Consider the following 16,289-nt stretch of genomic DNA (forward strand, 5'->3'; position numbering starts at 1 on the left):
TACTTCCTTACAGGAAAAAACCAAAAGTCCCCATACTCTCCAGCTGCACACCCTAGGCAGTGGGAGGTGGGGACAGTGATGCCTGCTCCCCCTGTCCTGTGACCTCCAGCATGTGCCCACATCCTCTGGAAGCCCCTCCCCCTTCCCTTCCTCTATACTTCTCAGCAGAGAGGCTTCTCCTCAGGCAGCCTGCTGGAGCTCCCTGCCCACCATGCCTCTGCCCTCCTCTTAGTACACTGCACTTGCCTTCCCCTCAGGAAGTGATGACCAGCTCTCTGCCATTTCCCATACTAACAGAGACATAGGGCGACTGCCAGGACAGATGCTACCAGGAAGATGCAGGTGGCCACGCCTTCCGCCCTGACTGCTGAGCGTCCACTTATGGAGGGGCTCAGTAGCGAACGGAGCAGCTTCTCACTGAGCTTCACTGAGCAAGGCAGGTCTGACTCAAAGGCTCTGAAATTTGAAAGCCTGGGCAAATGCATTGTCTACAACCAGACGCTCCCAACAAGACATTCCTAAGCAGGAGAGCATAAGTGCTTGGCAGAACACTAGACTTGAGATGTCTATCACCAGCATGGCTATGCAGTAGCTTATGCACCATCACAATCTCCATGCTTCTGTTCATACCTCCCAGACCCAAGACCCAAAGCCGGATGCTGTGGTGGCCCAGTGAAGTCTGTAAAGTTGATATTTTACAGACAGAGAAAAAAGAAATGTCTCCTGGGAATAATGGAACTCTCTGTAAATTTAGAAGCAGAAATCTAACCTGGCAATTTGCTGTATTCTCTTACATCCTAGCTATTTAAGATGGGCCTGTAGTTCTCAAGTAGCAGTTTGCCCTGACTTCCTTCTTTTCCCTCTTCAAGGGGATTCCTATGGCCTGGCTGATAATCTCGTCTTTGAAGTCCATTCACTAACCACCAAACTCCCTTTTAAGAATTGCAATGTTTTGCCTCTAGTTGTTTATATAATTACAACCTTCCAACCACATGCAGGTTTTTATGCCTGTGCGTATGTGTATGAGGATGGCTCTGGCACTCTGGTACTGAAAGCATTGATTAAGTCAGGAAGTTTTGTTTTACAAGGTAGAAGGCTAAATGTAGATAAGGAAATCTCATAAGAACTTGTTAAAGACCCAGGTGGTATAAGAAACTTCAAAGTCTTTGAAGGTTTACTGTAAACTATGAGTGACTCTGTATTCTGATTGGAAAGCTTGATGGCATCTGTAAATTGATCTTTTGTATCTGTTACTTGAGAAACTTTGTACCTGATTGATTTTGCATTTCCTTGTACCAAATGGCTATGGTAATTGTGCCTGCCTCACTGGCTACATCTTTTGAAATGGTAATACCAACTCTTTGTGAAAATCCTTGCCTTAGAGCTCCAAAATACATTCAGATACAAACTGCCTCTCTGTGTGTGTGGTTTGTTCTGTCTGTCATCTAGACCAGAGGACCCTGGTTATCCCACAGCAGACCCACGGTCTGTAACAGTCACCAATTAAGGCACTTAGCCCAGACTTTCCTCTGGATAGATATCAGAGCAGCAATGAATGAATGAATATAAGCACACATCTATGTATGATGAACATATGAATGTTAATATAATGACAATGAAGCCTCAGTATGATCAACAAGCCAGGACATACACCAAGGCAGATGACCATGCACAGAAGGAAACAGACAGGTCCTCTTCATGGAGGGGGCTCTGATGACAAGAGGCTTTCTGGCAAGCTCAACTTCTGGCTGACCTTCTCTGGATCCTTTGACACAGATATGAATTAGACTCCAGAAAGTTCCAGACTGCCTAAGGTCACATGGAACAATGGCATCAGGAAATGGGTTGGCATGATAATAGGTTCTGGCAATAAATAACCCCAACACAGAGGAACCACTACTGCAGGGGAATTATTTTCTGATAGTGGGAGATGGAGCTAGGTCAGGGAAGTGCCTGTGATCTGAGGCAGGGGCACAGATCCCTAGGATGAAATCCTCAAATTTGGGTAAATACAATAATTGGGACATCTCTCAGAAGTCATAATAGGACAAGCTAATAACTAGCAGGCAATCTTTCTGAGATGGTCATCTTTGTATTAATCTAAGACAAATTTGCTCTTATAGGCAAGGCCTAAAAGAATTCATTTTAGGAATGATTCCTGCTATTAATATGCTTTTCCTATTGTTAATAAACATGTATAACAATCACTAGGTATTAACCTACCCCTTTTGAGCAGATCTTTGAACATGTAGTGCCTTGTAGCGATGCTTTGTAGGCAAATAGATGACTTCTTAAGGCTTAATGATGATCCTGTAAAATTTGCTATAATTATATCAGTGATTATTAAGCTCTTTTTTTAGTGGGACTGCTAGTAGGTCCTTTTCTGCTAGTCAAAACTGCAATGAGAACTCTGTCAGCCTCCCATGTGTCACCTGTTAATTTCTCTTAGTAACCAGACTTTATCCTACACAAAGCACAGTCTAAAAGGTTGTAAAACAACTAACTAAAGGTCATAAAAAGGGAATTAACAATTTCTTATAGGTGATAGGACAGAAGATAAAATATTGACTGGGTTTATTTATACAAAATTTCACTAATAACTTAGTTATGGTTTTCAACTTTCAACGGAGCTATGACAGGCGATATATGTTTAGCCAGATAATTACTCCTTATGGATATGCATGTAAACATTCTCTGTTGTAAACTTCTATTTCAATTTATGATTTGATTTTTTGTGTGAACTTTGTGATGATCTGTTTAACATGTGATAATGTATTCTGAAAGATGTATAAGTACTAAGGACAAAGAGATGAAAAAGGAGAGAAGAAATTCTCTCCCTTTCCCTGTTTAGAGTAGAATTTTTCCCATTGCAGTGCCTAGGATCTTACTGCTTTTCCCCTTTTTCTTAGATCACTTTAATAGGAAACTTTTTACAACTTAGTAATAAAGGCTATAATTATAACCACTTTCCTAAGTGTCCCTTTTCTTCCTGTGACTTCTGACTAGCAGGCTAAAAGTTAGAGTTGGGCAGTTCCTGCTGAGACAGAACAAAGGCCACATTACTAAATCCACTTTTGGGCTACAGGTTCTAATCACCTAAGCCAGCAGCCTTTTACCCTCAGAAAGAGCATGAAAGTTGTTCAGAGTGTTTTAGCTGTTATCATTAGCATTTTAGTAGAGTTAGAGAGCTAGCATGGCCAGAGGCCCTCAGACTTTAGCCACACCAGAGTTCTACTCTCTGCCCCACCACTGCCCTGTCCAGGCTCAGAGGCTCCTTGCACCTCCCACCCCCCACCACTGTTGAATTAGTATACAATGTATGTTCAGCATGTAGAAATGACTGAGCTATGCAGGAAGTTCTCAGATATTCAACCTCAGTGAATGGCAGTGTTTTCAGCCACATATCTTTCCCTACCACTGTCTGTTACCTTGATCGAACACTGGGTCGCTCACTGTAGAGAGTTTGTCACCAAGGCAACAACTGATGGACAAGAAAGGAGAAATCCTCACTGCCCAGGGAATGAGGAGAAGTAAACCCTAATATCTAGGTGCTAGACTGGAGAAGAGGTGGGCAAAGATTTGGCAGCAAGTTCAAAAACTAGCTCTTTGACTGAAGGAGATGCACTCAGCACCTGACTCCTTAGACACCAGGGCAGAATCCAGGAAGGATGCAAAGAGATACAGCTGGGGCTTGTCAGCACTCATGGAGTGCATGTGGTTTCCCACTGTCAGGGTGATGCCTAACAGACACATTGGGAAGACTGTTGGGACATTTGATTGTTTCAATAGGTGAGTCCTCTTCTCTCATCTCATGGCCATCAGGGAAGGGTACCTGAGTGCTCACTGGGGACTGGGGTCCTGACTGTGGGCCACCAGGCTCCAATTCTCTGATGACCTCATGTCCACTGCTCAGTGGGTGTTCTCAGGATTCTTAAGACTCGAAAAAATCCCCACCTGAATGTCTAGCTGTTCCTGTCCTTGTCCACCAATGGCCGTGTTTCCAGGCCCAGAGGATTCTCAATGAACAGCAGGAGCCCCAACCTGCACCTTCACCTCCTCTCCTCCTCCATAGAGACAAGCCAGCTCATCCTGTGAGCTGAGTCATCTACTCTCCTCCCCAGCTGTGGCCTGATGTTCCCCAACACTGCCCTCGGTGGCACTCCTCACCTCTCACACCTCAGTTTTCTGCATTATAACCTCATAGAGTATCTTTCCCAAGTGAGAAACGTTGGCTCACCCCTCCAATGCTCTCTGTGGCTCTGAATTATCCCAGAACCCTCAAGGAACCCTGTGGCCACTCCTACCTCTTCCAACCCACCACCACTCTACTCTCTTGTTCCAGAAATCCACCTCCTCTCAGACCTTCAGAAATGAATCCATTGTTCTTTGCCCTGCCCAAAATAGTCTCTGGTTATCTGAGCACTTTCTCATCCCCCTCATATCCACCTCAGCAGAGATGTCACCTGATCCATGGACCATTTGGTTCTTCTCTGGGAAGTACCAGAGCCCTGTTTCATCATCCACCTGTCCACCACAGTGATGCCTCGTGAACAGAGTCACAACTTGGGGGACACTGGGAAGAGCATCTCATCGGTCATAATGTCTACCTGTCTGGTCACAAGGAGATGACTAAGCTGTTCTGTGCCTCAGTTTTCTCATCCATAAAGGGACTGTGAATAGCATGTAGGTCGGAGGGCCATGACAGGAGTCACAGAGTGAGTGACAATCTCTATGTCCCTGTTGTCACTAAAGGCAACCCCTTCCGACAGAAGCTGAGGGGACACTGCCTGGGCGCTCTGTGCAGGTGTATGTTTGTTCGTCCTTTGCTCCTACCTCTTCATTTTGGTTGGTGGTGCTCATCTTTTGTGTGAAGTTGGGTCACTGGGCGCTTAGAGGGAGGCTACTACTCTACACTGAGTAGCAGTGCTCGGGGAGAGGAGCTGGTCTGATCCCCAGGTTCTATGCAGCTGCAGGAGTTTGGGCTCCAACTCTGTGCCAGCTGGAGGCAGGGCCAGGGGACCCTGCAAGGGGCACTGAGTGCCAGTGTCTGCAGAGGGGAAAGCACAACCTAAGAGCATGGCACCAGGTGTCCTGAGATGCTGGAATGACATTCAGTGCAGTAGGTTCCCCTCTCAGTCCTGGGTCTGATTCTCATGGGTTGGCCAACAGGTCAACATGGTCCCATCAAGACTGTGGATGCTGAAGGCAGATGTGCTCAGAGCCTATGCTGGGACTGGCTGTATTCCAATGCCTAGGTTTGGGGTACAGACACATAAGAAGGAGTCACCAGGGAAGAGGAGTAAAGACAGATTCCAGGTTTAGAAATATGCGCAGATGCTCCCAAGAGGCCTGAGAGCCTTACACTGACAGTTCAAAGGCTCCTGTGCATGCAGCAACCACAGAGACAGTCAATGCCACTTTCTAAACCACCTTTCCAAGAGTCAATCAGAGCATGAATTCCAGGATATACACAGAGATCCACATGCAGGCTCCATTCCAGGGTCCCGGGCAGAATATTCAGAGCTTGGAGAGCTTTTGTCTCACTTAGGGTTGGTGACTTTGGCCATAAAGAGGGTAGTGTGAACATCTGTCCTAGAGACAAACATCAGGAATGGCCTGTTGAACAACACAGTTGTTCTTCTACGAACAAGAAAATTGGCTCCCGTGGCAGCAGCTGCTTCTGTGCCTGTCTCAGCCACGTCCAGCACAGCCTTGTGGACCACCTGTTGGGAGAGAATACATCACTCACTGGAGACCAGGGAGGGCAGGAGAGGGGTCTGGAGCAAGCAGTGAGAGAGAGTAGGCCTCGTCGCTGGTGTTTCCTTGTTCCTTTCATGAGCTCTAACCATGGATTTCCCAAGTCTCTGCTCAGAATCAGAGATGACACATGCCTTGGTCTGCTCAGTGTCTGAATCTGTGCTGCCCTCAAACCCACTACAAATTGGAGAATGGAGTTAGGCAGTGGTTGGTGTTTCCTCACAGGCAGTGTCCAACTTCTTTTGAGGGAATAGCCAGGGTGCTGGCAGCCAGTGCAGGGCTCTCTATCCCTCCTGCTCCAGCCTCCTTGGAATATATACAGCAGCAGTGTACAACCCATGGCTTCACATTCCCAGACTGCCGTGTCCTGCTGGTACAGATCTGAGACCAGGGCTCTGAGTGGACACTGGACAGTGAGAGGCGATGCATCTAGAAATGTAGTATGAGGGTCTACAGCATCTTCTCTCCTATTTTGGGAGTGTTCATCAGAACTGCCAGAGATTCCTTGTTGTTACTTCTACTGTTAAAATTCTGTGTGCTGGTCCAGAAGTACTTTCCCAGTGCTGCAGTATAGAGGCTAAAACTGAAGTGATTTGGCCTGCAGTATTGTGGGAGGCCGTGCAGTATATTGTCGGTGCCCTGCAGTGAATTGTGGGAGGCCCTGCAGTGTATTGTGGGAGACCCTGCAGTGAATTGTGGAAGGTCCTACAGTATATTGTCAGTGGTCCTGCAGTGTATTGTGGGTACCCTGCTGTACAGCACAGGTTGGTATCTACGGTTTTATAAGGTAAGTACAGTCCTTCCTCACAGTGGTCTCCTGGTGAGCTTATGTACAGGGGACAAGGATATACATTTGTTACGGGACCACAGAAATGTAGGAATTCTCACACATGTACTGCCCCCACATGCCCACATGCCCTTCACCATTCATATTCTGGACCCAAGGCAAAGCACCCTGTGTTTCTTGTCTTACCTGAGAGACAGTCAGATTGTTGGTTCCTGCAATGGCAGACAGGTCAGCCTGTGTGGAGAAGACTTCCTTAATGCCCAGCTCTGGAAAGACGTCCTCCAGGCTGTAGTCAGTGGAGACTAAGAACTTGGGCAGGTAGAGCACATCGATCTTCCTGAGAATAAAAAATAGCAATGTAAGAGTCCCTGGACTCTGTGGACTCCTCAGTCCACCCTGTTGCTACAGCTCCTCTCTACAGACAGCCCTCTTCGCACCCATGCCTAGAAGACTTGACTTTCCTCATGCATTAATTATCCATCAGGGCCTGAGAGTGTGTACAGTGGACAAGAAACCTGACTGGGTCCTAGCTGTTCCTTGACAGAATGTTTTCCTCCTAAATCCACAAATAAAATCCTCCCCTGGCATGGCTACCCTAAAACATCTAATGAGCCTTCTATTTAAAGTTGCTGACTGCATCAGACTCCAGCTTTCCTAAAACCTTGGACACACCCTTTCTTAACTCACCCTTTCTCACATTTAATCTACTAAATGATGATTAATTTAATTTTCACTCCTACACTCTTTCTTTGTCAACTTACAAGAGGAGCCTCAAAGATACATTTGGGCTTCAGTCTCTGATAAACTCTCAGAGTCTACATCAGAAGGCACATAGTAGGCCTTCAAGTCTTATTGTGTGTATGGTGATTGATGAGCATTGAGAAGATGAGATGGCTCGACAGGCACAGCTGATTCTCAGAGCTCATCTCCTGTCCATCATCACAATTCCCTCTGCCTTCCAACTCATTCTAGACGCCATGTCACTTACAGCCTGTTGCAGGGAGGAAACCTCAGCTCCTTGTTCTCCTGATCTCATCTTGTGAACAACATTGACAGCAACTCATGGCCCAAAATACATAGCAGAGGGATATTCAACTCAAGTTCAACTGTCACCTGGGGACTGTCCACCATTACACTGGGTTCTAGTGTTTCTGAGGTACAAGGTCACTGGCCATCAGGTAACAGAAGGACAGGGATCCAGGCCAGTTATGGGTCCTGAGGACACGAACCTGGGCCTCAGAGAGTCCTTCCACTTCCTCAGGGTCTCTGGTTGCAAACTGGCTTCCACCTGCTGCATCCTGCCCTGGTCAGGGAGGATGAACAGGGCGCTAGCATTTCCTGTGTACTTCAGCTCCACCACAGAGCAGGACAGCTCCTTATCCCAGAAGTAGGGTGTGGTGGGGGCCTTATTTTTCATCATGGGCACCTTCACAGACCTCTTCTCATCCAAGTAGAACGCAGACTCAAGTGTGACACGGGGGTTAAAGGGCATCTTCCATTTGCCTAAGGATGAGGAAAATGATCATGTTATAGCAGCAGGACAAATACCCCACCTCCTCCTCATTTATGCTCAGCCTTTGAGTTGTGACAGCAATCCATCCATCTTCAGTCACTCCGAGTGCACCTTAGTGTGGCATATGCTGATTTGCATAAAGCTTGGTAGTTGATCAAGTTGCTAGCTATGAGAATTTTTTCCAGGCATGCTTTGGACAGGGGAGCCCTAAAAGCTCAGCTTCAGTACTTGAGTTCCTGACACAATTAGGGATCTGGGGTAGAGTGTTTAAGAGAGACAAGATGGAAGGTAGTGAGACTGGAGCTTGGGAAGAGTTGAGGGTTCCGTCTTCTTCAGGGGAACCATGTTTAGAAGGCAATGCCTTGTGGGACATTTTTTAGGGGAAATAGGAGAAAAAAGTCTAAGTTTTCCTACATGATGAGCAGTCCATAATCCACAGACTGTGGGCTCAGTCGTGGTTAATGAGTCCTCATCATACACATGGGCTGTGATGGTCTCCTCACATCACAGAGACCAGCTCAGGTTTATCCCAGATTTCTAGTTTATGCCTCTGCTACCAGAACCTAAACATACATCCAACTCTACACCAAGCAGCCCTGATCCTGAGTCTGGGCAGAGTTGAGAGTGCCATGCCCTGCAGCCTAACCCTTCAGGATGTCACTCTGCCTCCACCATCCCCTGCCCACAGCAGCTCTGGGGCCATACTGTCCTCCTGTCCTCCTATCCTCTGTCTGCCTGTCCTCTGTCTTCTGTTCTCCTATCCTCTGTCCTCTGTCCCCCTGTACTCTATCTTCCTGTCCTCTGTCCTCCTGTCCTCCTATCCTCTGTCTGCCTGTCCTCTGTCTTCTGTTCTCCTATTCTCTGTCCTCTGTCCCCCTGTACTCTGTCTTCCTGTCCTCTATTCTCCTGTCCTCTGTCCTCCTGCACTCTCCCATTCTGTCCTCTGTCCTCCTGTTCTCTGTCCTTCTGTCCTCTGTTCTCCTGTGCACTCTCTCGTCCTGCCCTCTTGTGCTCTGACATCCTGTCCTGTATTTCTCTCCATTGTCACCTTGATTTTCTGTCTATAGCTCAGACCTGCCCTACCTCTGTCCTGGACTAACTTTAATCAGCTCCACATTCACCCAAGGTCTGGTTACATCACGATTTCTGTTAGGCACTCTCTGTTCAGGTCTGTCACTTTGCTCCCTGTGTCTATCAGGCAGGATGTTGTACACGTGGGATCTCTGGATTCCTGCCCCACCCAGTACCTTACTTATAACATCTCCAGCTGAATATCTATTTTGAATCCATGTCTCATCAGAATCTCTGGCTCAGGAATATGTCTTGAGAATTCTGACTTTTCATGCTTAGTCAGTAGTTATTTTACAAAAGCAGTATTACACAAAGCAGTCAGACACTAAACCCAGAACACTGCCTTGGTGACACATCCCCACCTCTAGTGGCTCTTCCCTAGTCCCTGCTTCTCCATGCCCAGGACCAGTTAATTAGAGAAATGGCTCAGAGGAGAAGTACTGCGCAGTAACCGTCTACAGGGCTCTTCACTAGTTGTGGGCTATGCTACCTTCCCTGTTCCAATTACTGTCTCTAGACTCCTTTTTATTATTTTATTCGATATATTTTTTTATTTACATTTCAAATGATTTCCTCTTTTCTGGCTCCCCACTCCCCGAAAGTCCCATAAGCCCTCTTCCCTCCTCCCTGTTCTCCCATCCACCCCTTCCCACTTCCCTGTTCTGGTATTGCCCTATACTGCTACACTGAGTCTTTCCATAACCAGGGACCACTCCTCCATTCTTCTTGGACATCATTCAATGTGTGGATTATGTTTTGGGTATTCCAATTTTCTAGGCTAATATCCACTTATTAGTGAACGCATACTATGATTGATCTTTTGAGACTGGGTTACCTCACTTAGTATAATGTTCTCCAATTCATCTAGGCTCCTTTTGATCACGACGTCCCCATCCCACTTAGACCCTCCTAACGACAGAAGCTCCCCAGCAGGTATGGACATCTGCTATAGGGACATATTAGAAATGCCTACAGTGGGAATCCTGAGGAAATAGCCATGCAGGGAGTAGTCATGGCTTCTGACCAACAGTTAGGACCGGACATATGAGGTATGGTATTCTGCTTGCAACTAAGGTTAACTCACAGTCAATAATCAGCCATTGTAGACTGAGAGCTCAGGGCTCCTCTTTTGCATGTACCAGGAAACATAACCATTGTCCAGAAACATCTCAGAAGAGGTTTGTGAGTACCAAGAAGTTAGGTACCTATGTCTGCAAGGCTTTGACCACCTCCTTTACAGTGGTCAGCATAAAGGACACAAACTACCCAGGCAAGATCCTCTCCCTCCAATTCCCAAGCAGTCACCACTCTCACCTTTAAAGAAGATGTAATTCACCAGCACCATGGATGTCCTCTCATCCAGGTCTGAGATCAGTCCCTTAATCTTCCCCTGGGTCTGATTGCTCACATAGTCATTGATGAGCTTTTCAGCCTCACGAGACTGCTGGAAGTCTGCTGTGAAGGCCTCAGTCTGGTACAGAGCCCTTGCCTTCTCCTTGAACTCTGCCAGGATCTGTAGGCACTTATTAATAAACAAAGCATTGCCTGTGCTGATCTGTACTTGGTCCTCTGGCTGGCTAAGAATGCTGAGGATGTACCTAAAGTCCTGGTGGATGTCTGCCTCAGGGGTCTCTGTGAGATTGAACTTGAGACCTTCTAGAATCTCTTGCAAAGTGTTGCCCTTTGCTCCCAGGGACACAATAGCCAAGGCAGCTGAGATGCTAAGTGGGGAGAAGACAATATTTTTATCTGGATTCTTCAAAGCCAGCTCCTTGTAGAGGCTGAAGGCAAAGTCATTGTTGATGGAGGCCAATGTGAGACTTTCCAGTTGTGTCCTGTTGACTTGGTCTTCATGGAATAGAGTGTCCCTTCCCAATGTGCCATCTGGGAAGCAGAGGACAGCAGGACAGATCCCAGCCATCAAGATCCCCAGAGCTACAGTGAAGGCCATCTTATCTGTTCTCCAGGCTGAAAAGAAAACATTCATTGAGTCTGGAGGACCAGCTGGTGCTCTGATCATCTTTTAGCTCTCCCATGTGGCCTGCACTGTACCCTAATCTGCTGCCCTTACTGCTTCTGTGAATGCCCACAGGAGGTGCTCTGGGCACTTGGGTGGCAGTATTACATCATGAGCTCCCTACTACCATGGAGGAAGTGCTGTTGCAGAAGCCAATTTTCATAGTAGAGGACGAAGATCCAGATATTTGAATCAATATGCTCCGTCATAGACCAAACCAGAAGCGGAGCCAGGGATGGGTGTGGACCCTGACTGCACTTTGCACTTGAGCCACCTTCTTAGTCTGAGCTCTGGAACCTTGGAGCAGTTTGTATCACAGGTCCTATCTTAGCCCTTTGATGACAAATCTTAGAAATCTTAAAGCATCTGTGTTCATTTGGTGCTTGAAGCTAGGCATGGGGAGGATTGGTGGAGAGGAAGCAGTAGAGATATCTGGTGCAGTGCAGAAGTCATGAATCCATGAGAACCTGTGGTAGAAGGACACACACAGGGGAAGGTTCTCTCAGTCCTGCCAGGGAACTATATAATGGTTTGTACCTCAAGCTTGGAAGGCCTTTTGGTGGGAAGAAGAAGGAGTAGTATCTGTCTCTGACACCTGCACTAGATTTCATGCGGGCTGCCAGGCTGTGTGGAGCAAACAAATGCGTGGACCTCACTGTGCAGGTTGGTGAGGGGTACAGGTTACATTTCTGGTGACTGGCTTGTTGTGGACATTGGGAGTGGTTGTCAGGAATGTCTAGGGGTTCATCTCCTCTTTATAGACCTGGTGTTGGGGGAGGGCACAGGCATCCTAATGAACTATAGCTGGAAGTTTGCAATTATGGTAATTATGACTGTCTATTTTTAGCCTCTGAACATTTGTTCAGGTGTGTAAAGGTGAAAGTGGATTTTAAGTGAACAGGAGGCAGAGGAAGAAGTGGAGAGAAGAGAGAGGAAAAGGAGAGTGGAGAGAGGAGAGGAAACAGGAGAGATGAGAGATGAGAGTGGAGAGATAGGAGAGGAGAGTGGGCAGAGAAAAGACAAGGGAGGAGAGAGGAGAGAGGGGAGAGGACTGAGGAGAGAGGGGAGAAGGGGGAGAAGTTTGGAGAAAGAAAGTAGAGAGAAATGGGGAAAAGAGGGGCAGGGAGATAGGAGGAGGGAGAGGGAAAGAAAGAAGGAGGGAGCTAAGGGAAGAAGGCTGGGGGAGAAGACCAGAGGAGCACACAAGGAACTGGGGGGAGCAGAGGAGGGTGTGTTGTCTCTAAGCCAGTTGTCCCTGTGGCTGTGACACACCCTCAGATGAGCCAGGGATCTCAACAATTTGGCTGCGTTTACCCTGCACTTTACTTTCAGACTGATGCAATCATTTCTTTGGAAAAGCACTAAACAATATTTTGTGCCAAAATTATATCCAGAGAAGAGAGGCTACTCTGCTTGTACAGGAAGAGACATGGCTCAGTGATGGAGCCTTCTTTGTGGTCACAGGAAATGAGCAGGAGTAGCCATTCTAATATCAGATAAAATTGACTTTCAATCTAAAGTCATCAAAAGAGACACAGAAGGACACTTCTTGCTGGTCAAAGGAAAAATCCACCAAGAAGAACTTTCAATCCTGAACATCTATGCACCAAATGCAAGGGCACCCTCATTCGTAAAAGAAACTTTACTAAAGCTCAAAGCACACATTGCACCTAACACAATAATTGTGGGGGACTTCAACACTCCACTCTCCTCAATGGACCGATCGGAAAAACAGAAACTAAACAGGGACACAGTAAAACTAATTGAAGCTTTGGACCAATTGGATTTGACTGATATTTATAGAACATTTCACCCTAAAACAAAAGAATATACCTTTTTCTCAGCACCTCATGGTACCTTCTCCAAAATCGACCATATAATTGGACACAAGGCAGACCTCAACAAATATAAGATGATCGAACTAATCCCATGCCTCCTATCAGATCAGTATGGTGTAAGAGTGGTTTTCAATAGTAACAAAAACAACAGAAAGCCCACATACACATGGAGGCTGAATAATACTCTACTCAATGACACCTTGGCCAAAGAAGAAATAAAGAAAGAAATCAGAAACTTTTTAGAATTTAATGAAAATGAAGGCACAACATACCCACATCTTTGGGACACAATGAAAGCAGTGCTAAGAGGAAAACTCATAGCCCTGAGTGCCTCCAAAAAGAAAATGGAGAGAGCATACACTAGCAGCTTAACAACACACCTGAATGTCCTGGAACAAAAAGAAGCCAATTTGCCCAGGAGGAGTAGAAGACAGGAAATCATCAAACTCAGAACTGAAATCAATCAATTGGCAACAAAGAGAACCGTACAAAAAAATTAACGAATCGAGGAGCTGGTTCTTTGAGAAAATCAACAAGATAGATAAACCCTTAGCCAGACTGACCAAAGGGCACAGAGAAAGTATCCAAATTAACAAACTTAGAAATGAAAAGGGAGATATAACAACGGAAACTGAGGAAATCCAAAAAATCATCAGATCCTACTACAAGAGCCTGTACTCAACACAACTGGAGAATCTGGAGGAAATGGACAATTTCCTTGACAGATACCAAATACCAAAATTAAATCAGGACCAAATAGATCATCTAAACAGTCCCATAACGCCTAAAGAAATAGAAGGAGTCATAGAAAGTCTTCCAACCAAATAAAGCACAGGACCAGATGGTTTCAGTGCAGAATTCTATCAGACCTTCAAAGAAGAGTTAACACCAATACTCTTCAAACTCTTCCACCAAATAGAAACAGAAGGAACACTACCCAATTCCTTCTACGAAGCCACAATTACGCTGATACCAAAGCCACACAAAGATCCAACAAAGAAAGAGAACTTCAGACCAATTTCCCTTATGAACATCGATGCAAAAATACTCAATAAAATTCTTGCCAACCGAATCCAAGAACACATCAAAACGATCATCCACCATGATCAAGTAGGCTTTATCCCGGGAATGCAGGGTTGGTTTAATATACAGAAATCCATCAATGCAATCCACTACATAAACAAACTCAAAGAAAAAAACCACATGGTCATTTCATTGGATGCTGAAAAAGCATTTGACAAAATTCAGCATCCTTTCATGCTTAAAGTCTTGGAAAGAACGGGAATTCAAGGCCCATACCTAAACATAGTAAAAGCAATATACAGCAAACCGGTAGCCAGCATCAAACTAAATGGAGAGAAACTTGAAGCAATCCCACTAAAATCAGGGACTAGACAGGGCTGCCCCCTCTCTCCTTATCTTTTCAATATTGTACTTGAGGTACTAGCTCGGGCAATTCGACAACATAAGGAGGTCAAAGGGATACAAATTGGAAAGGAAGAAGTCAAACTATCATTATTTGCAGATGACATGATAGTCTACCTAAGTGACCCAATAAACTCCACTAGAGAACTCCTACAGCTGATAAACAACTTCAGCAAAGTGGCAGGCTATAAAATCAACTTAAGTGGCCTTCCTATACTCAAAGGATAAGCAGGCTGAGAAAGAAATTAGGGAAATGACCCCCTTCACAATAGCCACAAACAGTATAAAGTATCTTGGGGTGACTCTTACCAAACATGTGAAAGATCTTTACGACAAGAACTTCAAGACTCTGAAGAAGGAAATGGAAGAAGACCTCAAAAAATGGGAAAACCTCCCATGCTCATGGATCGCCAGAATCAATATAGTTAAAATGGCCATTTTGCCAAAAGCAATATACAGATTCAACGCAATACCCATCAAAATCCCAACTCAATTCCTCACAGAGTTAGAAAAAGCAATTAACAAATTCTTTTCCATTTTTGTCTCTGAAGTTCTTTTAGACAGGAACTATTCTGGGTCAAAAATTTTGTCTGTGTGTTAGGTTGGTAACCCCATTTCTCTACTTGAAGCCCCGTCTATCTACTGGAGGTAGACTCTTTGAGTTCCCTCTCCACATTGTTTTGCATTTTGGCTAAGGCTACCCCATTGACTGAATCTAATAGAAGATAACGTGGGAAAGAGCCAAGAACTCATAGGCATAGGGGTAAATTTCCTGAACATGACACTAATGTCTCAGGCTCTTAGATCAGCAATTGATAAATAGGACCTTGTAGAACTGGAAAGCTTCTCTAAGACAAAGAACCTAGTCAATAGGACAAATCTGCAATCTGCAAATTGGGAAAAATCTTCACTTACCCTCCATTTGATAGAGGGCTAAAATCTAACATATATAAAGAACTCAAGAAGTTAACCTCCAAAAAACCTAATAATCCACTTTAAAAATGGGGTACATAACCAAACAGAATTCACAACAGAAGAATCTGGTATGGCCAAGTCACAGTTAAAGAAATGTTTTAAATCTTTAGTCATTAGATTCTACCTTACACCAATCAGAATGGCTAAGATCAAAAACTCAAGTGACAGTATATGCTGGTGAGGATGTGGAGGAAGAGGAACACTCCTCCATTGCTGGTGGGATTGCAAACTGATACAAGCACTCTGGATATCAGTCTGGTGGTTCCTCAGAAAACTGGAAATGGTTCTACCTGAAGATCCAGCTATACAGTTCCTGGGTTTATATACTCAAAAGATGTCCCACCATACCACAAGGACACATGCACCACATTTTCTATATCCAGAAAATGGAAGCAAGCCAAATGTCCCTCAACTGAAGACTGGATACACAAAATGTGGTTCATTTACACAATGGAATACTATTCAGCTTTATGAGGGCATCATGAATTTTACAGGCAAATGTGTGGAACTAGAAAATATCATGCAGGGTTGGATAGATGGCTCAGCGGTTAAGAGCAGTGACTGCTCTTGCATAGGTCCTGAGTTCAATTCCCAGCAGCAACATGGTGACTCACAACCATCTGTAATGGGATCTGATGCCCTATTATAAGACAGCTACAGTGTACTTATAATAAATAAATAAGTAAATACATACATACATACATACATACATACATGCATACATACATACATAAATATATCTTTAAAAAATATGCTGAGTAAGGTAACCCAGATCCCAAAGGACATGCGTGGTATGTAGTCACTGATAAGTGGATGTTACCTCAAAAGTACAGAATACCTAAGATATAGCCCACATACTGTATGAAGTTTAACAAGCAGGAAAGCCCAAGTGAGGATGCTTCAGTT

The 16,289-nt window shown here is 45.2% G+C and overlaps 1 protein-coding gene across 2 annotated transcripts; it reads right to left on the reverse strand.

Annotated features, from left to right (window-relative positions):
* Positions 1-5,540: 5,540 nt before the first annotated feature.
* Positions 5,541-11,079, reverse strand: LOC127686986 (serine protease inhibitor A3C-like). Of its 2 annotated transcripts, none has more exons than XM_052185158.1 (4): positions 10,443-11,079; positions 7,774-8,047; positions 6,731-6,881; positions 5,541-5,723 (listed from the first exon to the last, which is right to left on the reverse strand). In XM_052185158.1, exons 1-4 carry the CDS (start codon positions 11,077-11,079, stop codon positions 5,541-5,543), a joined length of 1,245 nt encoding a protein of 414 aa, XP_052041118.1. The 2 variants fall into 2 exon arrangements, with proteins under 2 accessions (XP_052041118.1, XP_052041117.1); XM_052185157.1 differs by having other exon boundaries at positions 6,731-6,877; positions 7,770-8,047.
* Positions 11,080-16,289: the final 5,210 nt, after the last annotated feature.

The sequence above is a fragment of the Apodemus sylvaticus genome, chromosome 6 (assembly GCF_947179515.1).
Source record: "Apodemus sylvaticus chromosome 6, mApoSyl1.1, whole genome shotgun sequence".
Lineage (NCBI taxonomy): Eukaryota > Metazoa > Chordata > Mammalia > Rodentia > Muridae > Apodemus > Apodemus sylvaticus.